The 26,929-nt window shown below is 28.5% G+C and overlaps 2 protein-coding genes across 2 annotated transcripts in view; one reads left to right on the top strand and one right to left on the bottom strand.

Annotated features, from left to right (window-relative positions):
- LOC113375971 (pyruvate dehydrogenase (acetyl-transferring) kinase, mitochondrial-like) overlaps window positions 1–21,357 on the top strand; it is a 55,060-nt gene extending 33,703 nt beyond the window's left edge. Inside the window, exons 3-8 of the mRNA XM_026615909.1 lie at window positions 3,041–3,228; window positions 12,797–12,958; window positions 18,937–19,115; window positions 19,187–19,301; window positions 21,041–21,150; window positions 21,223–21,357. Coding sequence (XP_026471694.1) covers window positions 3,041–3,228; window positions 12,797–12,958; window positions 18,937–19,115; window positions 19,187–19,301; window positions 21,041–21,150; window positions 21,223–21,357 — 889 coding nt within the window. The remainder of the gene's footprint in view (window positions 1–3,040; window positions 3,229–12,796; window positions 12,959–18,936; window positions 19,116–19,186; window positions 19,302–21,040; window positions 21,151–21,222) is intronic.
- A 2,079-nt stretch (window positions 21,358–23,436) lies between these two features.
- Window positions 23,437–26,365, bottom strand: LOC113377865 (endoplasmic reticulum junction formation protein lunapark-B-like). Its single transcript, XM_026618304.1, has 8 exons — window positions 26,230–26,365; window positions 25,034–25,266; window positions 24,716–24,824; window positions 24,501–24,645; window positions 24,181–24,222; window positions 23,908–24,102; window positions 23,651–23,830; window positions 23,437–23,565 (listed from the first exon to the last, which is right to left on the bottom strand). The coding sequence occupies exons 1-8, from the start codon at window positions 26,254–26,256 to the stop codon at window positions 23,510–23,512; spliced, it is 987 nt and encodes a 328-aa protein (XP_026474089.1). The 5' UTR covers window positions 26,257–26,365; the 3' UTR covers window positions 23,437–23,509.
- Between the last annotated feature and the right edge of the window lie 564 nt (window positions 26,366–26,929).

Genomic DNA, 26,929 nt, shown 5'->3' with positions numbered 1-26,929 from the left:
TTCAGTTGAGAAGACTGGGTATGGCTGTGCCACTTTTTTTAATCAGAAATAATTTTAAAATAATAGGTAGCTGAAGAAAAAATAAATTAAATGGTACTGCTACTTAAATACGATGGATTTGTCATAAAATCAAGTAATACAAAAAACGGGCGAGTGTCACAATGGTTGATACCAGAGGGATGGTTGTGACAGGCTTAAAAATATGGTAAAAACAATAGTTACATTGTAACAAACAAAACTTACATTGTCGTTAATAATAATAATCTGCAACACAACACACCATATTCATTTAAATAAAACTTATGAATAAAATATTATATAACAAAACGTAATTTTTTAAACAAAGGTAATAAGAATTTTTTGTGATTTTTTTTCTGTTGAATTTGCCGTTTCTTTTATCTTTCGTATTTTGTTTTAGTTAAGTTAGATTTTTTTGCCTATTTAGTCTTTACCCGAAACTGACAAGAAATATATGTCACAACTGTAAATGTACCCACAAAATTTGTCACTACCGTACTCAATGCACATTTTTGAAAACAAATCATCGTTATGACTGAGCTTCTACGCAACAATTAACTTCTAATATTCACTTTACAGCTAAATAACAAAGAATCGATAGGAATCTAATGTTTTTTGAATCATTTATTCGGTTGAACCGTGTCCCCGAAATCGGGAAATTTGTATCCGAACACACACACACATGCACATTTATCCATTTATCTAATTGTAAGGTGTTCAGAAACTTTTGAAATATTAAGATATATAAACATTTTAATTTTCGATTTTTTAACGATTATTATAACTTGCCCTACGGGAAGCTAAAATATGAGTTTTATTTATTTGTTTGTTCAAAAATGTAGAAAATTCAAATTCAGAGTTTTGTATAAAGTTGTGATCTGATCTTATATTAATACTAGGGTTTGTCGGTTTTTAAAAACCGGTTTTAAAAACCGGTTTTTTGACGAAAATTATGGAATTCGAAAACCGGTTCTTTAGTGAAAAATGTCGGTTTTCACTGTAGAAATGGAAAATGATAAATATATCCAAATAAAGATAGATGAAAGCGTTTTGATTCTTGAAACTATATCGGTTCAATAGCATTTGTAATCTTATCAGTCTGCATGGTTCCCAGAAAGGTTTTGTTGATATTAATTTAGATTTTTATACCAGTGTATCTATTAATATCAATCAGTGTGACTTCTTCTTGAAGAAGTAACTTCCTCTACTCAAAGTTAAAAAAATAAAAGTTTTAAACTCTAGAGGTCACAAATTAAAGAACAAGAAACTTAGAATTATTATATCAGGCTTTAAAAATAATTAAGCATAATTTGGTCGCAAGTATGAGAGTATTTTCTATTTCAGAAAATTTTGTGAGTAAACAATAAAGGACACGTCTAAGTAGCAATTCGATAGACGTTCTCAGTTTTTTTAAATCATATTTTATTAAACAAAAAAACAATTAGAATGTTTAAAATTAATTAATTAAAATTGCTCGGAACAGACAATACGCGAGTTTAGCTTAAATGTTTTTAAAACTAAAATTGATATTAACAAGTATGTATCAACATGTATCTAATATTTTTTTAATTTTTTTTTCATTCAATGAATGTTTTTTTATTTAAAATTGTATTATTTTTATTTATTCGAAAACTTTCCTTTCACTATCATAAAAATATTTTCATTCTTATATGTGAAAATGATGCATGAATAACGAATAATTATTTTCAAAGTTATTTAATCAAGATAAACTATTATTTTTTAGTTCTACTAATTAAAATTAAAATAATTTTGTTTATTATCTAGAAAATTGAACAATAAATAAATTCAATCAAATACTGCTCTAAATTACACTAAATTACAGGATATTCGAGCAAAAATTTATTTTCTATATAAAATTCGAAAACCGGTTTTTTAGTAAAATTAAAATTCGAGAACCGGTTTTCTGAAATGTCGGTTTTTGTATAAACCCTAATTAATACTATTAGATGCTTTTAAAAATTAGAACTTTCCACCAATAACTTCTTAAAAGTGCAATTTTCTAAGCATAAAATGTTGGGGTTGAAATTAAAAGACTGGGAATTTTTGGGAATGGGGACAGAGTGTTGAACCTGGATGCTTTTATAGTTTCTTTGTTTATGATGGACTAAGCTCATGTAGTCGTATTGTGAGGTTAGATTGTGAGGAACAATCATTGCAAACAACCGAATATACTACTATGCTAATAAGTTTAATATTGAAAATAATTCTTCGTTAGATTTTTTAAAATTTCAATAATTTATTCAACAGAAAGTTAAGGGGCACAAGTAGTGTAACCGCCTAAAAAAAGGTGATTTTTGGGAATTTATATTAAAAAACTACTTTATCAATAATTTCAAAATTTTAGGAATATATTTATACATGTTTTAAGAATACATGGCAAAATTTTTGAGAAAAAAAAAAAAATATTTTTTAAGTTATCGCCGATCTCCAACGGCGTGACAAAAAAAAGGCCCTTAACTGCTGCAGTGATACCGGCATTCTATATGGATGAAAACAAAAAAAAAATTCTCGTTAATCTAGATAATATTGTCTGTAAAATGAACTACGATAAAAAAATAAATAAAAAATTGACAAAATGGCGGCGTTTTTTTAAAAAAAGTCGAATTTTACCCAAAATTTTGGTCGTTTTTCGACTGCCAAAATTCGATTTTTGATCCGATCAAAAAATCGATAGATCATTTTACGGAGAACTATATAAAGAACATGTAACAAAAAATTGATAGTGATTAAATCCTTCGTTTTTGAGTAATCACTGCAGCAAATTCGGAAGATGCTGTTTCGAGAAAAACGCGTTTAAAGATAAAATGATCATTGTACTATATGCTATATATATACTTTTTAAATAGCTGTAACTCAAAAACTATTTGAGATATCGATTTGAAATTTTATTATGTTATTTTTAAAGGTGTAATCTACCGAAATATGAAAAAAAATTGATTTTTTAGAAATTTCACACTAGTTGTGCCCCTTAATAATTTAAATCGATCCATTATATTTTCAGGTTCTGCACCGTGTTGTCGACGATACGCGATCGTCATGCTGATGTTGTGCAGACCATGGCTCAGGGAGTTCTTGAATTGAAAGACAGGACGGACGCTATCGATCCACCAGTGGAATTATCGATCCAGTACTTCTTGGATCGACTCTACATGTCCAGAATATCTATAAGAATGCTCATAAATCAACACAGTACGTACTTAATATTCAAATGTTTAATTAGGTGTAAGTGGTGTTCTATCGACAAGTTTTTTTGCATAGATTTATTGCCGATCAAAATAATATAATTTTTTAAGACAACATGCTGGGTGTAAATGCATTTAAAGAGATTATCTCCTATGAGATATTTCTTTTTTTTATTTTTTGACATTTCATTTAAGATCGTCTGGCCATTATTTTCAATCTTCTTGTAGGAGATTCCTCGCTGTCGACAAGTTGTATGAACTTCCCGATACGTGTAAATAATTGTCTGAACTAGTGATGTATGGCATAGTGCCTTAAGGAAAATTGCTGGTACTTTCTGTACCAAATATTATTTTTTTTAAAGTTATTCAAAAAAATTTTAAAACTTTGAAGAAGTTCTATTTAAAAAAAAATGATTTTTTGTAAACAAAATTTAAACAAAATGTAAACAAAATGTATACTTATTATTAAAATATCTATAAAATGTCTGATAATTGATGTGCATGCATATGTTTGATGATCATTTTCGACGACTAAATTTTTTTACTCGATCTCCGAAACTGCTTGCTTTCCCAAAAATTTAATTAAATCTTTATTTTGTCAATAAAAGTAACATGTTTTTTTGAATTATTCAAATGGGAAAGTGTGCCAAAATGTTTAGAAACCTCTGAAACATAAAGATATATAAAAAAAATTATTTTTGATTTTTTTGCGATTACTATGACTTATCCTAAAGGGAATGGGAATATCCTAAAAGTGTAGCTATTATTCCGAACTTTATTGAATTTTTACAACTAAAGCACTTCTCGTAGGCCTCTAATATTTCAGGATGTTTGTTAATTTTGTTAGATCATGAATACCGCATCGCTATGTTAGATTTCCTTAAAAGTAGCAAATAACTTTTTGTACGAAGAAACGGCTTAAAAATTTTGGATCCAAGATGATATGCTTCGAATGGCTTTTAACTTTTCTGAATCGGTTCAGAATTTTTTTGCAAAAACGTAAACGAAAGATTTTACACTTTTCTGGTTCGTTCTATCAGATCGCAAAACTATCACCGCGAGTTCTTTTGAAGTTTCATCGAATGCCGTTTTTAAGAAAACATCGACGATTGGTCTAAACTTGGTTTACAACACAAAAACTCTGCTCATTTTTCCAAACCTTTTTTTTTTCAAATTCAGTTATATTTTAGTATTTTTCTCAAGACCATGAAATCAATAGTCATAAAAAGTTTTATTAAAACCGTATAAAAATATTTCAACAATTAATTACGAAGAACGGACCGGTCAACCTTAATCAAAAACTAATTAGAACGATTTCCGACCAATATCTTTCGAACAGTTTTTGAATTTTTAAAATCGTTTCAGGATTTTTCAGGAGTCTAGATAAGGACTAAGATTGAAAAATCAGTTAACACCGGTTGAAATCCGGATTTTTTAGTGTAAATAAACATCTTCGGGGAGTTAAAAATTAGATTAGCTAATTTGAGTTTGCTTGTGTGAATGTTTTAGTTTTGTGGTTTTTGAAAATGGTGCAATGACGTTAATACAACACTTATTTTTGGATGTGGTTATATGTCTGGGAGCTGCTTCAAATTTTATGTGAATTTAATAGAAAATTCAATGTTAAAAAACAGAAACATATATTTTAAACCAGGTGCAAGGTGCAAGTGGCATTTTGCATTAAGGCAAGTTGCATAAACGTTTAAATAATCTACCTGATAAATAAGATTTTAGAAATCGGTTCAGCCGTTTTTGGGAAATCATGACGAAAATCAAATTTTTGACTCATCACATAGTAACGACTCAACAATATAGTAACGTAAATATATCTAATTTTTTTTTTTTAATTTTTTATTTGGCCTAGCTTACTCTGAGCATTTAGCCACCTACAACATTTTTTATTTTTAGTTACAATTCTAATTTTTATATCATTTTCAATCTATTTTATGTATTCTATTCTATATTTTCTTAATTTTTCTTTTTCTTATTATTTTCTTCAATTCTTGTTCTTTTTCAAATTTCTAATTTTATTTAACTTTCAGCTTCATACCATTTTTTCTTCATTCTTCTTTCAAGTTCCAATATTCCTCTTCTTACTCCTAAATCAATTCAACTGTTCGAATTCTGTTATACCTATTTTTCCTAATTTTTATTCAAATTCTATTTAACAAATACAATTTTTATTTGATTTCAAATTAACTACACATATTACTTGAATAATTCAACAAACATTCGATTGCTGTTGATAAGAAGACGTGCTGATTAGTTTTTGACATTAGCAGGTCTAGCCGTTTCGTTTGGGACAAAAAGTGCCACAAACGGTAACTCAGTTTTTATGAGAACGGAGCGTCCGATTTTAATAATTTAGGAAACAGTTTACTTGTATTGACAAGAGGAAGAATTGATAAAGTTTTCAAGAAGGCAGGTCTAGCGGTTTCTGAGATCTAGTGAAAAAAAGTAAAAAAAAGATGCCATTTGGCGGTCAAAAATGATCATTAGACATATGCACATCAAATTATCAGATGTTTTATAGAGATTTTAACAATAAATATAAATTTTGTTCACATTCCTATAGGTTTCGTACCAATGTTTACGCGCTTCGATAATTTGTCTCTATGCAGTTAAAGCAGTATGATTGCTTTGAAAAAAAGTTCAGAGTTTCCAAAATATTTCAAAATAAAGAAAACATTTTTTCTCAGTCTTTTTTTTTAAAAAAAAGTAAATTTTTACTCGATCTCCGAAACTGCTTGCTTTCCCAAAAATTTAATTAAATCTTTATTTTGTCAATAAAAGTAACATGTTTTTTTGAATTATTCAAATGGGAAAGTGTGCCAAAATGTTTAGAAACCTCTGAAACATAAAGATATATAAAAAAAATTATTTTTGATTTTTTTGCGATTACTATGACTTATCCTAAAGGGAATGGGAATATCCTAAAAGTGTAGCTATTATTCCGAACTTTATTGAATTTTTACAACTAAAGCACTTCTCGTAGGCCTCTAATATTTCAGGATGTTTGTTAATTTTGTTAGATCATGAATACCGCATCGCTATGTTAGATTTCCTTAAAAGTAGCAAATAACTTTTTGTACGAAGAAACGGCTTAAAATTTTGGATCCAAGATGATATGCTTCGAATGGCTTTTAACTTTTCTGAATCGGTTCAGAATTTTTTTGCAAAAACGTAAACGAAAGATTTTACACTTTTCTGGTTCGTTCTATCAGATCGCAAAACTATCACCGCGAGTTCTTTTGAAGTTTCATCGAATGCCGTTTTTAAGAAAACATCGACGATTGGTCTAAACTTGGTTTACAACACAAAAACTCTGCTCATTTTTCCAAACCTTTTTTTTTTCAAATTCAGTTATATTTTAGTATTTTTCTCAAGACCATGAAATCAATAGTCATAAAAAGTTTTATTAAAACCGTATAAAAATATTTCAACAATTAATTACGAAGAACGGACCGGTCAACCTTAATCAAAAACTAATTAGAACGATTTCCGACCAATATCTTTCGAACAGTTTTTGAATTTTTAAAATCGTTTCAGGATTTTTCAGGAGTCTAGATAAGGACTAAGATTGAAAAATCAGTTAACACCGGTTGAAATCCGGATTTTTTAGTGTAAATAACATCTTCGGGGAGTTAAAAATTAGATTAGCTAATTTGAGTTTGCTTGTGTGAATGTTTTAGTTTTGTGGTTTTTGAAAATGGTGCAATGACGTTAATACAACACTTATTTTTGGATGTGGTTATATGTCTGGGAGCTGCTTCAAATTTTATGTGAATTTAATAGAAAATTCAATGTTAAAAACAGAAACATATATTTTAAACCAGGTGCAAGGTGCAAGTGGCATTTTGCATTAAGGCAAGTTGCATAAACGTTTAAATAATCTACCTGATAAATAAGATTTTAGAAATCGGTTCAGCCGTTTTTGGGAAATCATGACGAAAATCAAATTTTTGACTCATCACATAGTAACGACTCAACAATATAGTAACGTAAATATATCTAATTTTTTTTTTTTTAATTTTTTATTTGGCCTAGCTTACTCTGAGCATTTAGCCACCTACAACATTTTTTATTTTTAGTTACAATTCTAATTTTTATATCATTTTCAATCTATTTTATGTATTCTATTCTATATTTTCTTAATTTTTCTTTTTCTTATTATTTTCTTCAATTCTTGTTCTTTTTCAAATTTCTAATTTTATTTAACTTTCAGCTTCATACCATTTTTTTCTTCATTCTTCTTTCAAGTTCCAATATTCCTCTTCTTACTCCTAAATCAATTCAACTGTTCGAATTCTGTTATACCTATTTTTCCTAATTTTTATTCAAATTCTATTTAACAAATACAATTTTTATTTGATTTCAAATTAACTACACATATTACTTGAATAATTCAACAAACATTCGATTGCTGTTGATAAGAAGACGTGCTGATTAGTTTTTGACATTAGCAGGTCTAGCCGTTTCGTTTGGGACAAAAAGTGCCACAAACGGTAACTCAGTTTTTATGAGAACGGAGCGTCCGATTTTAATAATTTAGGAAACAGTTTACTTGTATTGACAAGAGGAAGAATTGATAAAGTTTTCAAGAAGGCAGGTCTAGCGGTTTCTGAGATCTAGTGAAAAAAAGTAAAAAAAAGATGCCATTTGGCGGTCAAAAATGATCATTAGACATATGCACATCAAATTATCAGATGTTTTATAGAGATTTTAACAATAAATATAAATTTTGTTCACATTCCTATAGGTTTCGTACCAATGTTTACGCGCTTCGATAATTTGTCTCTATGCAGTTAAAGCAGTATGATTGCTTTGAAAAAAAGTTCAGAGTTTCCAAAATATTTCAAAATAAAGAAACATTTTTTCTCAGTCTTTTTTTTTAAAAAAAGTAAATTTTTACTCGATCTCCGAAACTGCTTGCTTTCCCAAAAATTTAATTAAATCTTTATTTTGTCAATAAAAGTAACATGTTTTTTTGAATTATTCAAATGGGAAAGTGTGCCAAAATGTTTAGAAACCTCTGAAACATAAAGATATATAAAAAAAATTATTTTTGATTTTTTTGCGATTACTATGACTTATCCTAAAGGGAATGGGAATATCCTAAAAGTGTAGCTATTATTCCGAACTTTATTGAATTTTTACAACTAAAGCACTTCTCGTAGGCCTCTAATATTTCAGGATGTTTGTTAATTTTGTTAGATCATGAATACCGCATCGCTATGTTAGATTTCCTTAAAAGTAGCAAATAACTTTTTGTACGAAGAAACGGCTTAAAAATTTTGGATCCAAGATGATATGCTTCGAATGGCTTTTAACTTTTCTGAATCGGTTCAGAATTTTTTTGCAAAAACGTAAACGAAAGATTTTACACTTTTCTGGTTCGTTCTATCAGATCGCAAAACTATCACCGCGAGTTCTTTTGAAGTTTCATCGAATGCCGTTTTTAAGAAAACATCGACGATTGGTCTAAACTTGGTTTACAACACAAAAACTCTGCTCATTTTTCCAAACCTTTTTTTTTTCAAATTCAGTTATATTTTAGTATTTTTCTCAAGACCATGAAATCAATAGTCATAAAAAGTTTTATTAAAACCGTATAAAAATATTTCAACAATTAATTACGAAGAACGGACCGGTCAACCTTAATCAAAAACTAATTAGAACGATTTCCGACCAATATCTTTCGAACAGTTTTTGAATTTTTAAAATCGTTTCAGGATTTTTCAGGAGTCTAGATAAGGACTAAGATTGAAAAATCAGTTAACACCGGTTGAAATCCGGATTTTTTAGTGTAAATAAACATCTTCGGGGAGTTAAAAATTAGATTAGCTAATTTGAGTTTGCTTGTGTGAATGTTTTAGTTTTGTGGTTTTTGAAAATGGTGCAATGACGTTAATACAACACTTATTTTGGATGTGGTTATATGTCTGGGAGCTGCTTCAAATTTTATGTGAATTTAATAGAAAATTCAATGTTAAAAAACAGAAACATATATTTTAAACCAGGTGCAAGGTGCAAGTGGCATTTTGCATTAAGGCAAGTTGCATAAACGTTTAAATAATCTACCTGATAAATAAGATTTTAGAAATCGGTTCAGCCGTTTTTGGGAAATCATGACGAAAATCAAATTTTTGACTCATCACATAGTAACGACTCAACAATATAGTAACGTAAATATATCTAATTTTTTTTTTTTTTAATTTTTTATTTGGCCTAGCTTACTCTGAGCATTTAGCCACCTACAACATTTTTTATTTTTAGTTACAATTCTAATTTTTATATCATTTTCAATCTATTTTATGTATTCTATTCTATATTTTCTTAATTTTTCTTTTTCTTATTATTTTCTTCAATTCTTGTTCTTTTTCAAATTTCTAATTTTATTTAACTTTCAGCTTCATACCATTTTTTCTTCATTCTTCTTTCAAGTTCCAATATTCCTCTTCTTACTCCTAAATCAATTCAACTGTTCGAATTCTGTTATACCTATTTTTCCTAATTTTTATTCAAATTCTATTTAACAAATACAATTTTATTTGATTTCAAATTAACTACACATATTACTTGAATAATTCAACAAACATTCGATTGCTGTTGATAAGAAGACGTGCTGATTAGTTTTTGACATTAGCAGGTCTAGCCGTTTCGTTTGGGACAAAAAGTGCCACAAACGGTAACTCAGTTTTTATGAGAACGGAGCGTCCGATTTTAATAATTTAGGAAACAGTTTACTTGTATTGACAAGAGGAAGAATTGATAAAGTTTTCAAGAAGGCAGGTCTAGCGGTTTCTGAGATCTAGTGAAAAAAAGTAAAAAAAAGATGCCATTTGGCGGTCAAAAATGATCATTAGACATATGCACATCAATTATCAGATGTTTTATAGAGATTTTAACAATAAATATAAATTTTGTTCACATTCCTATAGGTTTCGTACCAATGTTTACGCGCTTCGATAATTTGTCTCTATGCAGTTAAAGCAGTATGATTGCTTTGAAAAAAAGTTCAGAGTTTCCAAAATATTTCAAAATAAAGAAAACATTTTTTCTCAGTCTTTTTTTTAAAAAAAAGTAAATTTTTACTCGATCTCCGAAACTGCTTGCTTTCCCAAAAATTTAATTAAATCTTTATTTTGTCAATAAAAGTAACATGTTTTTTTGAATTATTCAAATGGGAAAGTGTGCCAAAATGTTTAGAAACCTCTGAAACATAAAGATATATAAAAAAAATTATTTTTGATTTTTTTGCGATTACTATGACTTATCCTAAAGGGAATGGGAATATCCTAAAAGTGTAGCTATTATTCCGAACTTTATTGAATTTTTACAACTAAAGCACTTCTCGTAGGCCTCTAATATTTCAGGATGTTTGTTAATTTTGTTAGATCATGAATACCGCATCGCTATGTTAGATTTCCTTAAAAGTAGCAAATAACTTTTTGTACGAAGAAACGGCTTAAAAATTTTGGATCCAAGATGATATGCTTCGAATGGCTTTTAACTTTTCTGAATCGGTTCAGAATTTTTTTGCAAAAACGTAAACGAAAGATTTTACACTTTTCTGGTTCGTTCTATCAGATCGCAAAACTATCACCGCGAGTTCTTTTGAAGTTTCATCGAATGCCGTTTTTAAGAAAACATCGACGATTGGTCTAAACTTGGTTTACAACACAAAAACTCTGCTCATTTTTCCAAACCTTTTTTTTTCAAATTCAGTTATATTTTAGTATTTTTCTCAAGACCATGAAATCAATAGTCATAAAAAGTTTTATTAAAACCGTATAAAAATATTTCAACAATTAATTACGAAGAACGGACCGGTCAACCTTAATCAAAAACTAATTAGAACGATTTCCGACCAATATCTTTCGAACAGTTTTTGAATTTTTAAAATCGTTTCAGGATTTTTCAGGAGTCTAGATAAGGACTAAGATTGAAAAATCAGTTAACACCGGTTGAAATCCGGATTTTTTAGTGTAAATAAACATCTTCGGGGAGTTAAAAATTAGATTAGCTAATTTGAGTTTGCTTGTGTGAATGTTTTAGTTTTGTGGTTTTTGAAAATGGTGCAATGACGTTAATACAACACTTATTTTTGGATGTGGTTATATGTCTGGGAGCTGCTTCAAATTTTATGTGAATTTAATAGAAAATTCAATGTTAAAAAACAGAAACATATATTTTAAACCAGGTGCAAGGTGCAAGTGGCATTTTGCATTAAGGCAAGTTGCATAAACGTTTAAATAATCTACCTGATAAATAAGATTTTAGAAATCGGTTCAGCCGTTTTTGGGAAATCATGACGAAAATCAAATTTTTGACTCATCACATAGTAACGACTCAACAATATAGTAACGTAAATATATCTAATTTTTTTTTTTTTAATTTTTTATTTGGCCTAGCTTACTCTGAGCATTTAGCCACCTACAACATTTTTTATTTTTAGTTACAATTCTAATTTTTATATCATTTTCAATCTATTTTATGTATTCTATTCTATATTTTCTTAATTTTTCTTTTTCTTATTATTTTCTTCAATTCTTGTTCTTTTTCAAATTTCTAATTTTATTTAACTTTCAGCTTCATACCATTTTTTCTTCATTCTTCTTTCAAGTTCCAATATTCCTCTTCTTACTCCTAAATCAATTCAACTGTTCGAATTCTGTTATACCTATTTTTCCTAATTTTTATTCAAATTCTATTTAACAAATACAATTTTTATTTGATTTCAAATTAACTACACATATTACTTGAATAATTCAACAAACATTCGATTGCTGTTGATAAGAAGACGTGCTGATTAGTTTTTGACATTAGCAGGTCTAGCCGTTTCGTTTGGGACAAAAAGTGCCACAAACGGTAACTCAGTTTTTATGAGAACGGAGCGTCCGATTTTAATAATTTAGGAAACAGTTTACTTGTATTGACAAGAGGAAGAATTGATAAAGTTTTCAAGAAGGCAGGTCTAGCGGTTTCTGAGATCTAGTGAAAAAAAGTAAAAAAAAGATGCCATTTGGCGGTCAAAAATGATCATTAGACATATGCACATCAAATTATCAGATGTTTTATAGAGATTTTAACAATAAATATAAATTTTGTTCACATTCCTATAGGTTTCGTACCAATGTTTACGCGCTTCGATAATTTGTCTCTATGCAGTTAAAGCAGTATGATTGCTTTGAAAAAAAGTTCAGAGTTTCCAAAATATTTCAAAATAAAGAAAACATTTTTTCTCAGTCTTTTTTTTTAAAAAAAAGTAAATTTTTGTCAAAAATTTATAGTTTCTCAAAAATCTAATTTTTTCAAAAGTAATTTTTTTTCAAAAATGTTAATCTTTTTTTAAAAAAAAAAAAAAATGGTACGAGAAGCTCCAGCAATTTGCCTTAAGGCACGATGCCATGCGCGCCACTAGTTTATTACATCTAATCTAATTATTTATATTATAACATTCGAATCGAATGTTAAAAATAAAGAACTATTAAGGGTTTCATCTTTCTGTTCTTCATATAAATGAATGCCAGCAGTTGAATTTTCATTGAACCCTCGTTTTTTTTCGCTTCCAGCACTGCTCTTCGGTGGTGGCCGCCGCGAGGGCCGGCACATAGGATGCATCGACCCGGTGTGCGACCCGGCGTCCGTGGTGCGAGATGCGTACGAGAACGCGCGATTCCTCTGCGATCAGTACTATCTGGCGGCACCAGATTTGAAATTAGTTGTGCACAATGGTTGGTCCATCATAACTATCATTCACCCGATCATCTACCCATCTGATGTATAGAGACGAATGAAGGTAAGGCGAACAGATCGCGACACGATTGCTGATACGAGATAACTCGAGGATTCAAACAAAGAAAGATTCACTCTAGAACGGAATTATGTTTTGTTATAACATTTTTCTCCGATTAGTTTGCCAGGGTAATGTTTTGAATTTTTTGAGCGTTTTATGATATACGGGGAGCTAGGGGCTAGCTGTAACAGGGGTAACTAGTTACAGGCGTCTTTCAATAGGATCTTAAACTATTCGCTCTGCATAATATTGTTATAGCTACTAGGGAATGCAATACCGGTATACCGGTATACCGAATTATCAGTAAACCGCCCGATTTTTTGGCGGTATTTTTACCGATATTTACCCCAAAAATACCGTTATTTTCGGTATTTTTACATAAGCGCTATTTGATACATAATACACGAAAGTTTAAATTTCTCGGAACAAATTTATCTTTAAATTCCATAATCGCATAAACAGCTATATCTTCAAGTGATTCTATAGGATAAACAAATGTCAAATATTATCTCAACTCGTCATTAAACTGAATATTTATTGCTTTACTAAGGGCTTCATATCGTGTTACAATAAATAGAATTGGACTGATAGATAATGATGTTTTATTTATCTTATGTAAAAATGTAATGGTTTTTTAAGTGATATTTGCGCCAAAAAATTTTATATCATACAGATTACCCCTGCGTAATCTTTATTTTTTTCTAACTTTATACATAATAATTATGTTAATTACTAAATATTTTTGTTCTTATTACAATTATAAAATATTAAATAAGTTTGAAAATACTATAGAAGCATCACATTGTTTTAAATAACAATACTCAACAATTATAGTAACTTATTATTTATCTCGACAAAGTATCCGATCTTAAATTAGTGTAGAAAATTATTTTTTTAAAATCTTGGAGATTATGCTAATTTAACACATCGGATACAGACAATACAGTTTATTATAATAATGTAATATGATCTTTCGTGAGTTTTTGGTCTTTCTTACTCATAAGTTTGTTTTTAGTGAAAAGTACTCAATATACTCGATAGTGATAATGAATTAATTAAATTGTATATAATTTTGTTAAATTATTATTTACAAAAATTAACCTATTGTTTTATTTTATTGTTTTTATTGTTTAGTTGAATATAGTTGTAGTTGTATATACATTTTTTTATATTTGTACTAGTAACTTTCAATTTTGTTTACGTTTGTATTTGATAATAAAAATACCGGTAATTTACCAGTATTCCGGTTTTAAAATGAAAAATTACCGAAATACCGGTATTGAAATTTTCCATCGGTATTGCATTCCCTAATAGCTACTATCCCGCAGGCCAACGCAATAAACAGAACTGTGCAGGTCCGTCATTTTTGACGTCTTATATAATTCATAAACTACCGGCTGCGTTATTATTATCGACTAATTTTAAATTGTATATATCTTAGGGGGCGTTCATTAATCACGTCATCGATTTTTTAAGGATTTCTGCACTTTTCCTCATAGTGATATTCAACATTAATTTGTTTTATTTTTTTATTATATTCTTATTTAAACTTTTGAATTCAATTAATATATCTATACATATACATATATAGAGTTATCGTGTCACGTTGTTTGTCGCAATACTCATTCGAAACGGTTTGACTGATTTATATGAAATTTTATAATTACTTTCAGTATAGCTGAGAATCAGCCAACATTTATTTTCCATATCCCTAAATGGTAAGGGTTTCCTATATTTTTATTTTTTGATCCAATATCTTCTATTTTACTTTTTCATACGGGCATAAAATTCACTTTCCTGCCACAAACCCTCATTTCGTAATAGTCATTTTAGTAATCGAATAATTTTTCATCCCACTTTCAGTCACTGAATTTTAAGTAAGATTTTCATGAACTTGTGGCAATTAAATTTATATTTAAACAAAACTTCTTTTATTAAGGGTTGTCCATCTATAACATTTTTTTTAATTGTGATCAAATCTTTGTTTTAATTTTTTCATGTTTAACTCCTATTTTGTATTAGTCATTTTAGTATATCAATAATTTTTGATGCATCACCACCGATCGTTTATCCTCTATTTTGTGAACGTTTTTCACAGAATTTTGATTAAGATTTTCTTCAAAGAACTAGTTTTTTAAAAAACAAAAAATTGATCAAAGGTTGCCAACAACTAATACTTATTTTTAATTCCTTGAACTAATTTCTTTTACTTCATCTTTTTATACTGCGATTTTATGTATTGAAAAATTCGAACATTCCTAGATTTTCATCTTCTTACCCCAATCTCCTATTTTGCAATAATAATTTCAGTAACTTAATCTTTATTCTTCTTGATAACTTATTAATTATAAATATTTCTCAGTTGATTTCTATTAAAATGTTTGTGAGACTGTCAATGCTGAAATTTTTCTATTTTTTTCATTTGCATTAGTAATTTATATATTTTTAACATATCAACGCAACTCATTAAAAATAATTGAGATTTTTTTATCAGATAAATTATTCAAAATATAAATCTTCAATTCAATAAAAATAAAAATATAATTCAAATATGATTTATGTGTTAAATTTATTGGTCCTCATATCATTCAATACAAATGATGTGATTTGTAGTAGTTCTAAACGCGATAGCCGGTTTCCATATTATACCGCGTTATAGGAAGATTGACTGTATACTAATTTTATCATTTATTTCACAGATTTAATGGGAAATAGTTAATTAATATGAAAGTGACCCCTTTTCTTGAACAACATTTTTACTATAAGTATATGAATTATTTTTTAGCTAAAGGTTAAAATAATTTTATTCATTGATGTTTCATAATTTTTGTAATAAATATCTTATATAATTTTTTGAAATTTATTATTTATTTATTATGAAAAAGCATAAATTTATTTCTTTCAACATTCCGTTTTAGAGTGGATCTTAAGTTTCAAGTGTATCATATTTAGAATTGGTTTAATACTTAAGTGTAGTTAAAATTGCTAAAAAAAATACCACATTGATTTTCATGTTTTTTAGACATTGGCATAGAAACACTAAGTTTTAACATTTGTTTAATTGGTAATAATAGTCAAAATATACAAGTATAATTATAAGATGTATTGCAACCAGAGCTAGAACTGGTTTAGAATATGTTTTTTACTCTATTTTGTTTTTTGACTCACCTTATTCTTTGAATCACCTTATTCTCTATACATTGGATGCGTAAAAATAATTAATCGGGATAAATTAATGGCATGGCTTGAATTTCTAATAATAAAAATTTTCAATAATCTATCTGTCTATTAACATATTTCAGTGGAATCTTATATCATTCATACGTTCATGTTATTGGACTGCATATTGCGTATATAAATTTAAAAGAACATTCCAGATTTAGTTTTTATTTTGTTTTAGTTCAATATTAATTGAACATTGAACGACAAAAATGGCACTTTTATTTAATTTTTTTTTAAATCTACTTAGAATTGCACGCTGTTTTCAAATATACCTTCCATTATACCGTAACAGCTCTAGTTTTTGAGTTTTAAGGAACTACCCCAATTAGTCATTTCGGCTATGATTATCGCAGCTTAACGAAAAACTAAGAGTTTTATCTGCTGTTTTCAGTAAGGCTTCGATCTTTAGACGTTGTGTGCATAATCCAGATAGTTTTTGTAACATCTTTGGTTAATATGTTTTCGACAAATACAAAAAACCTATGTCGGACTGCATAAAGACATCGTATTTTAACCACTTTATCTGAATTGCGCAATAAAGATGAAACCTGCGTTCTTCATACTATGTGAAAAAATTGCGTAGTGTGTTTAAGTTATTATCCAGAAGAAAAAGGAAATGTTATAATTTTAATGCCCTCGTCATTTAGAAAAAAACTTCAGAATCACCATGACGATTGTTTCTTCTGTATGGTAAATATCAATTAAATAAATTCAGGCAATAGAAGCAAATAGTCATAAACCACAACCCTTATGGTATTGATGTCTACTTACGATCAACTACAAGAACCCTATCCATGCTAATGATGAACAACCTAGAACATCAACATCTCGTGCCTACCAAGTGATGGATGTAGAAACCAATATTTAAAGAGGCGACAGGAAGGATTAAAAACAGATAAATTTGATGTAATTGGTTTGAATTCATCACCCGCACTCTTATTCAGAACGGTTTTTGATAAATCTTGGAAATTTTAGCGAAGAACAGGGCGAGAGAATCCACCAAGACATCAGGACTTTGGAGGAGCGATATCAAGGAAGGTGGGACATCTACATGATGGTTGACAATTGTTGGAGCTTATGACAAAATCAGTCAGGCCTTGTCCATGATTGAAAATCATATAAAAAGACTTTTGAATGCACAAAATGAAATATGTTGTATTTTTATTGTAATTTGAGGTAAAATTAGCATATTGGCATATCTCAAAAACTAGAGCTGTTAGAAAATTTATGTTACTGTTGTGGAATCAGCGTCCTCGAATTACTTAACAACCATTATATCATTTCAGGAAAAAAATTAGTGTCGCGCAGTGTTATTATAATTATTATAATACACCTTCATCTAAAGTATAAACAATAACTTCAAACTATATAGGAGAGTGAAAACCTTATATTACTACTGAGGATATTTTTGGAAGCTATCAATTTTTATTCTGTATTTTATTTGTCAGAATTAACTTCAAATTGCAATTAACCCTTTCGTTACGAAAGTGACGTAGGAGTGACGCTGCTGTACGTGCCAGTAAACCACCCAATTATTTGTTGCACAAAATATTTTCAGATTTTCCAATCATTATCCAAAAATTACACCTCTGACAGACTTAAAACCACAATAACAAATAAGAATTCCTAATATTTCAATTTAGATAGTGATAAATATTGAACCTAATTCGTACCCACAGATCGTCAAGCGGATGTCGTCTATAGACGACGCTCTTAGCGAAAGGGTTATGACATGAAGAATAAATTTTAATAGTTTTAAAGAATATAATTATTGTTGTTTACTAATTCTTGTGCAATATAATTGAACTTTTAATGAATAAGCATTTAACATACTTGGCCTTTTATAAAATTTTACTATACCATTTTCTTTGTTGAGAAGAGATGATTATTAATTTTAATAATCCAACTAATTATAGTAAATTGTAGCGCAATAAGTACTAAATAACGGGCATTTATAGTAAATTAGTATGATTTTAATCAACTCATCAATTATGTTCTAAATTTTCATTCAACTAAATTTTCATTTAGTAAATTCATAATTTACAGAATTTCAACTCATCAATTTACTTTTTTTTTTGTAAAAGCAGAGAAGAGATATTTGTTTTTGTTAATTGTGTGTAAATTAACTGTGTTGTTGTCATGCATGTTTACGTTAATGTTTTTAATTAATACATCCATTTAATGTTTACTAACATATGCTTTTTATAAAGACAGTAGATAAAGTCTATTTATTTCGTCGAGAAAACATTTATTTTGAGTAATATTAAGTCCGGTATAAATTAACAGAGTTTTTAAAATATATATATTTTAAAACCACTGCTTTTTACTATGAAATTTTAAAATACTCGGTCATAATTTTTAAAGCAATAATTGACACACTGGATGTCGTCTATAGGCGACACTCGTAGCAAAAGGTTTAAGACGTATACATTTTTATATATGTCTAAAAAATATTATTTTAATTAAATCCTATGCAAATTAACAAAATTGTTAGTGTGCAATTGCATTAATTCAGTTGTATTTATTTTCAGTGACATTTGATGTCACAAATCTTAGTCAATTTTGCGGGTAGTCCAGTAGCATAATGTCTACTATCCAACTTGGCAGATAGATATTTCTGATTTTTAGTTATAAAATAGAATTATTAAACTATGCTGAATTGCAAAATAAATATTTATTGTTGCTTATTGATAGAAATGGAACAAGGAGCCGATATCAGAATTGTTTATGTACCAAGTCATTTATACCACATGCTCTTTGAACTATTCAAAAACAGTATGAGGGCGGTAATGGAGTACCACGGAACAGGAGGACACGACGTTCCACCAATTAAGGTTCGCATTGTCAAAGGTCAAGAGGATATTTGTGTAAAGGTAAGGTATAAATTTTGTTGCTTTGACCATTCGACCTTAATAAAATATGATATATATTCGTACTTTGTTAGATTTCGGACCAAGGAGGAGGAATTCCAAGATCACAAACAGATCAGTTATTTAAATATATGTATTCCACGGCGCCACAACCACTGCACTCGGATACAAATATTGTTCCTTTAGCTGGTAAGTAGAAAGCTGTTAAAAAACAAATGAAAAATAGAATACAATTGCAAAGGAATTGAATAGAAATTATTGTGGTTAATAGCGTACATAGGTCTGAAAAGGTTTTCAAAAATATAGTACATATTTATTAACTTCCAGTAGGGTAAATTGTAGTAATTGCAAAAACATTGAAAATGAATATTTTTCGATATCTCTACATTTGAAATCCTTTTGAACAATTTTGCATACCTTAGAAAAAATGCATGTAAGTATGAGTGTTTGCGTAGTATGTATGCATGTGCGGATACAATCTTTCGTCGTCGATTTAAGGAGCGAGGAACAAATTTGAATAAAAAAAATTTGATTCCTATTGGTGATGAAAAATGTATAATTTAATCGAATGGTACGAGAAGTTTTAGAGTGCAAGCCAAAAGCTTCAGTGCAAAATTATTGGATTGTTCGGAAAGTAACTTCGTTTTTTATAGTCATTTTGCCACGTAATTTTCGTACATTAAACAAATACTTTAATAAATTATTTTTTGACAGTTTTGATCGAACATCTTTTGTCATATTTCATGTATTAGCATAATTCCGAGATCATAAGTTTTTTTGGTCATTATTGGCAGAAACCTGATCAAAGTGCTTTTTGACATGCTGATTTGAGGTAAAGGTTTTACCGCCTAAAATTTTTTTTAGTACCCGGGAATAAATAATGGTCCGATGAGGTTTGGACAATATGGTGAATGTGTCATTGGGTCCCATTCAAGCTACAAAAGCTTTTGGCGATTGACCAAACTTATATGAGATCTTGCGTCGTCTTGATGCAGGACTATAGATTGCTTGTGGTTTAATTCGGACCTTTTCTATTGAAGTGTATCATTTAGTTTATCCAGCTGATGATATAAGGCATTCGGATTTACCGTTATGTTATCCTAGAGAAGCTGAAAAATGAACAACTCCTTTAAAATATTACCAAGCATACAGCATTACCTTTTTCTGGCCAATTTCAGTTTTGCACCTGTTTTGAGCAGGTTCTTCTTTTTCATATCATGGGCAATTGCGTGTATTGTATTCTTTACATCCCATTTGACATTCCTAGTCACAATTCGCTTCAAAACCTGATAATTTTCAGCACTTTTCAGAGGCGAATCGCGGACGCCACTGAGACGACACACGTTTCTATCTATGAGAACCATACATTGAATTTCGAGGAAAATCCCAAACCTTTTGAGTGGTTATAAACTGTTAAATTTGATAAATTTTATTTTAATGGGATCTCATGTATTGTTATTCGCCGGTTTGCATCGACTAATGTTTTTCTCGCGTCTTTATCAGCTTCAGCCATACTTCTTGGATTTGGAGTGACTTTCCGAACAACCTTATAATAACTTTAACACAGTCTTGATACAAATCCTTATCACGTTTATTGGTTCATAAACAGAATATATACATGCTTATTTATCTATGCATAACAACATTTTTGTTATCGCAAAAATAATAATGTTTACGTAAACGAGTGATATGACCACAAAGGGCTACAATTAAAATTAGTCCATAACTTACAATTAACCTATTTTAGCACATTCTGCAAATACATCTTTATTCAAAAATTCTTTTTACCTTATAATATAGTTTATAATTGTAAATTAAGTTTGGCCAACAAATCCAATGAAAATCAAATCACATTTCATTGTTTACAGTTCAAATTTAAAAAAAAAATTATAATGTCAAAAATAATATGCAAGTATATATTTTATCAGGATATGGCTATGGGTTACCTATATCTCGGTTATATGCTCGATATTTCCATGGAGATTTGGTCCTCATGTCCTGTGAAGGCTATGGTACAGATGCCATCATCTACCTTAAAGTAAGTTTTAGCACTTACTTCAACATATTCATAGAATTGTAGTATTAAATGATATTCTAAATTCTTCTTCAGGCATTGTCAGACGAAGCAAATGAACTGTTACCTATATTCAACAAAACTTCATCCAAATTTTACAAAGCCACTGTACCAACAGGAGATTGGTCTAATCAACTAAAAGTTGTCAGAAAACAACCGATAATTATATAATATTATTACTGATTCTACTAAGTAGATCATTATATTTTAGGTAATTGATGTATATGGAAATTAATATTTTTAATACAATATTGTTTAAATGTTCTGGATATTTTACTTATTTTAGTAGTCTGTCATACCATCTATATTTCCTTATGCCATCCTTCTCATATCTCACTTTTTTCTTACATGTTTCATTTGACTTTGTTCCTAGAAGTTAACAATTGAGGAGTTAGTAACAATAGTGGACGATCCCACATATACCATGAACGCTAAACGCCATAAAAATGTGTCGAAAAATTCGCTGTTTTTTTTAAATGATTTCATATTATTTCCAATTAATTTTCGTACTACTTACCATTTATTTTTACTTTCTTTTTTTTCACAATTAAAATGAAATAGAAGCTCCATACAACTTTAAAGCTGGGGCAGATTTTTGCTGATATTTAACAGGTATAAATATTATGTTTATTCTAGTTTGGCAACATTATTTAGTGAAAGACTTATCACCGTATTTCTATTTTTATAAAAATACCGTTTTTATATTTCATGTTTTTAATCCAAATTGTGCATATGATTTTTTAGATTAATGGAACTCATATCAAAAAACAAGTTTGTGAAGACAATAAGAACTAGGACGTTGGATTTAGAAATAACTGAACAATGTCTTTCCCATTACTTGGTAAGTGATGAATAATATCTTTCTGTTTTATATTAATTCATTCTATACATATTTATTTTTGATCTGAAAAATAAAATAAAAGAAAGCGTTTTCTGCGCGGAGTGACCAGTAAACCGCCCAATATAGTAAATAGTGAAGTAGCCATATAATGTACATTACAAATTGTTAGATTCGTCTCAAAATTCTTAGTTTTTCTTCTATATATATCAACTTGCTGAAATTTAAGGAAAATGGAAAATCTCAAGAATATTATATTGACTCATGTATTGAATTACTTTCTATCATTTTATTCATAATTTTATTCTGCATCTTTTCTTCTAACAAATTTTTAATGTAGGATAGAATATGTGTGAATATTTAGATGTCTACATAAAAAGTGCTAATAGGTCTGAGTAACCATTCAAACTATTCCAAAAATTCATAAAAAAACACAATGTATCAAATATCGTTAAAAGCATTTCAAAATCCTTAATTTATTTAGCATATATAGTAACGAGCGAGAAATACTATACGTTTTTGTAATTAAAATCTGAATTATTTTTGATATACAAAAAAAATTGAAACAATTTTTTTTTCCCAAAAGCTATTATTTTGTAGAAACAAGCAGAAAGTTATTTGAATCATTCAAATCGGACACTTAGTTCCCTCAAAAATTGCCATTTTTTGCACATTTAGCTCTATATCTTCAAAATGCCTTTCGGACCTGCCTTTGCCAAAAACGAATTATATCTTCTCCCAATCATTACAAATTGAATGTTTTTTAGGTCATTCAAATCAGATACTCCGTTCTCTCAAAAACTCTATTGGTATTTTCTGCACTCTTTGCTACGTATCTCCGTAACGGCTGGACCTGCCTTTGCCAGAAACTAATCAGCACATCTCCCTATCAATAGGAATCGAATGTTTTTTGAACCATTCAATTCGGTTTATTTGTGCGCCCGAAAAAATGCGGACATACAAAACACACACATCCAATTAGAACAAATTTTAATTATGCCAAAGGTATATTAATTTCTTATAATTTACCAAATATTTGAGCAAAATTTAACAAAACATGAAAACAAGTCTGCAGCTATTATAAGTATTCAAAATATTGGAATCGAATTCCATTAATTCTGAAAATTGAATAATGATATCCAGTATCATATAATAAAGAGTATGGAGACACGCATAAATAAATATATATTTTTTGATTTATACTAAGAGGTAATCAAATTGATTATTAGATTTACTTGTGAAATTATTTTACTTTACTATTTATATTAACAAAATAATTTAAACTGCATGGTTAAAATAAATAGTTTATTAAGATTGATAAAATCACAGCACAATTTTTATATTTATGAAGTACGATTGCTATACAATTAAAAAGATCTAAAATAGTAAAAGCACAATAAATTAGAATAAAATGATAAAATATATAAAATTTTATGTCATGATTATTGCAATATTGAACACTCCTATATTACTCCTTATTATATATTATTTATCAATCTCATCATGACTTTCATTCTCTGACTTATTTGAATTTCCAGATTCTGAAAAATGATTATTTAGAAGAAATAATTAGTGAAGTGCAAACAAACCAAAACAAATTTCTTGAACTTGTTAAGAATACAATACCTTCAAGTGGTTTACAATCATCTGTATTTTCATCATCACTGCCCTCAGATTTGGACTCCTCCTTACTCTCATCACTAGAGAGAGCTGGAGCAATAGGCCTTTGTTTTCTAGCAGGATTAAAAGTTGCACAGAAAGCGCAACGAAATGCTAAATATTCAAATTCTTCCTCTAATGCCATACCTGCAAACCAGAATAAAAGTTCATTTGAAATGCAAATGACACATTTTAAATGTTAAGTTTGTTAAATAATTTCTTACCATTATGGTTGAAGCATTGTGTGCATATTAGAGCATACCGGCCTGTTGGCCCATCTCCAATTATATAGTCAACCATTTTATCTAAAAATGATCGATTTGGCGAAAGTATTGGCCTAGGTAGAGTTTTGTTAAGACTAGGTGGGGAAGGCAGTGCCAGTTGATTAGAAGTTAATGACATAGACAATGAAGTGTTTCCTACAGATAAATCATACATTAATATCATAGTGTTCCAACTTTATTTTTCATAATCAACAGAAATTAAAAGAAATGTACCTTTCTTTATGAATGGCGAATTTGTTACACTTTGGGTTTTCACTGTAATTAGAAATCATTACATATTTAATATTTATTTATATATGTATATAAATAATAGTTACAAAATAAAATGTGGCACAATATTTCTACTTTGCATCAATAATATAGTGCAAATACCAAAATTAAAGAATTTTTTGTAATTTTCTACAAATTTCTTAATATAAAATACTATTAATATCATTATCAAATTAGTAATTTAACAAGGTTGCCACAAACCCTTTGAATATGAATTTTTCTTTCTTCATTATTTTCATCAGATTTTTTTTTTATCAATCTACCTGCACTAGTTAAGCTCTTGGTGCTATTAACTACTGGTGCTGGTGAAGCTGAACTTGATATTGGCACAATTTTCTTGGTGACAGGACGCTCATCAAATCTTTCTAAGATTTTCAGTGCTTGTTCATAAGTCTGTGTTTTCATAACCTGTAGTATAATAATTTAGCAAGTCATTCATAACATATCCAGGTTCAGATCATTAGAATATGGATTATACCTCATCTAATATTTTTCGTTTTTTCTCTCTTAATGCCATTAATTTTGAGGCATTCTTCGATATTTTTCGATCATAGTACCATCCAATTAATTTCTTGAATAAAATAATTCTGAAATGAAACATGATTCAGAATAGTTTAATATTGTGTAGAATATATATCTTAAATAAAATTCAAGAAATAATTGAATAAGAAATAAACCGTAGAAAACAAAGCTAATTTTATGGTGTCATATCAATGTAGAATAAAGAAGCATAATTAGAAGCTCATATCAATCGAAGCGAATCAGGTATTTTTTATCAATTATAAATAAAACTCACACTAAAGGGAACCCTACAAGTGGTGTAACAACATAAAATATTCGTTCTGGCCATGTTTTTGGTAAAAAATATTGATAAACCAATGCAGCACTAACAAAGTAGAGACCCATAGATGAGTAAACGATATTTGTTATAATACTTCTTCTTTGTTTCTTTGTTGATTGGCCATAGTCTTCAATTAATTTTATATCATACTCAAGCTTCTCCAAAACTGCGTAAGTTGACTTCTCCTTCTGCAAAAATTAATAATTTTTACAAATATAAAATGAAGTATGATTTACAGATAAAATAAAGCGAACAAGTGTTAATTTAATATATAGCTTTATTGTTGCAAGCAAACATTTTCTGAAAAATATGCATAAATAGTTCCTGACATTTTGCAAGTATATTGTATTAAATATGTTATATGATCTTTTTTTTTTTCTTCAGGCACTGTTGTGAATATTTAATTCTAACATTTAAATAATTTATTTTGTCAATCTAAGTTTCAGACCTGTCAAAGTTAATTTAATAGAAAAATGGTTTAATAATTTATTACTGGAAGCAAATAACAAATGAGTCACATAAATATAACATTAGTATTTTAATTACTAAAATGATTCATGCTATATCCTCCTACACAAATTTGATACTTTAATGTTTTGAAAATTTGTTGTAACACAATCTTTGTTTTACAAATAATGATTGCTAAATTATATTTTATTTATCAATTTAAGTTTCAGAAATATTGATGCTAGAATTTTAAGAAATATTTATATAGTTTAGTTTAATATTAACAAATATAAGAATGATTTTTAATTATAAAGCAGAGCCATAATATGCAATGATAGTGCAATTTATAAGTTTTATATAAAGATAAATATTTGAAACTCATGTTCATATTTCTTATAAGCTTCTAATTTTGTAATTACAAGAACGAGTTAAATATATTAGAAGAAAATCAAATATAATACTCTAGTATTAAAATAGATGTTGTATAATATATTTATAACCAACACTTCTAAATTAAACATTTATTTATACGAAATATGTAATAAATGTGCTCAAAATATTTACACGTAAACAATAAATTTATAAATAAATTAATTCCTTAAGGGGTGGCTTACGATAAAATAAACAATAACAAATTCTAAAAGATAATCGTAACACCTCTGGTAAAAATATGAAAAATAAAGTTGAAAAAAATCATTACTTACACGTAATCTTGCTATTATTGCTCCCATAGCGTACGATATAAAATTTTCTAAACACTATAAAACCTGAAGATGATAAAACTAATTAATTTTATAAAATTTTATATATTATAAGGCATTTTGTATTTTGTCATAATGTCATTTCATCCGCGTTGCATTGGTGTTTCCATAGATGAGAAGTTTACAACAGTAACAGGGATACAAACATAATAGCAATAAATTAATAATTAAGAGTGTCACACAACGTTATTAAAAACTATCAACAGTCCTTATTCTAGAAAAGATATGTTAATTTTATATTTATTTTGAATAAGTACATACTATTTCTTAAGCCCTCTACATTCTAATCCGATCTAATTTATTTTTATATATTTTAATCTGTAGTCGAGAATAAATTACTTTTATTTTTTTGAGTCGTAATGTCATATTTTGTTTTGCAATACAGTTTTTAAATTCAACAATAATAAATTAAAAGGCTTTTAAATAAAACGTACAAAATTGAATAATCTATAATACAAAAAAATATAATTTGCATACACGTGCGACCTACATAAAATATATATTTGACTGTTGGTCGAAGCAGTTGAGTGTGTCCCAAGCCTTAGATCTTTTGGAGTTTATCAGTTGTCTATTCTGATGATTTCTGTAGCACATGTTGCGCAAATATTGAATTAATTAATATATGAAAGTTTGTCGCTTTTAT

This window comes from Ctenocephalides felis, unplaced genomic scaffold (genome assembly GCF_003426905.1).
Source record: "Ctenocephalides felis isolate EL2017-DRISC unplaced genomic scaffold, ASM342690v1 CF-g0.4_SCAFFOLD_01886, whole genome shotgun sequence".
NCBI lineage: Eukaryota > Metazoa > Arthropoda > Insecta > Siphonaptera > Pulicidae > Ctenocephalides > Ctenocephalides felis.
Note: the sequence above shows the minus strand (reverse complement) of the source record. Positions and strands in the feature narration are given on the sequence as shown.

Coding starts and splice junctions, on each gene's coding strand:
- LOC113377865 (XM_026618304.1), bottom strand. CDS start 26,256: ATGGGAGCAATAATAGCAAGATTACGT. Junction 25,267..26,229: donor CAATAATAGCAAGATTACGT/GTAAGTAATGAT, acceptor TAATTTTTGCAG/AAGGAGAAGTCAACTTACGC. Junction 24,103..24,180: donor TTCGCCATTCATAAAGAAAG/GTACATTTCTTT, acceptor ATTTATCTGTAG/GAAACACTTCATTGTCTATG.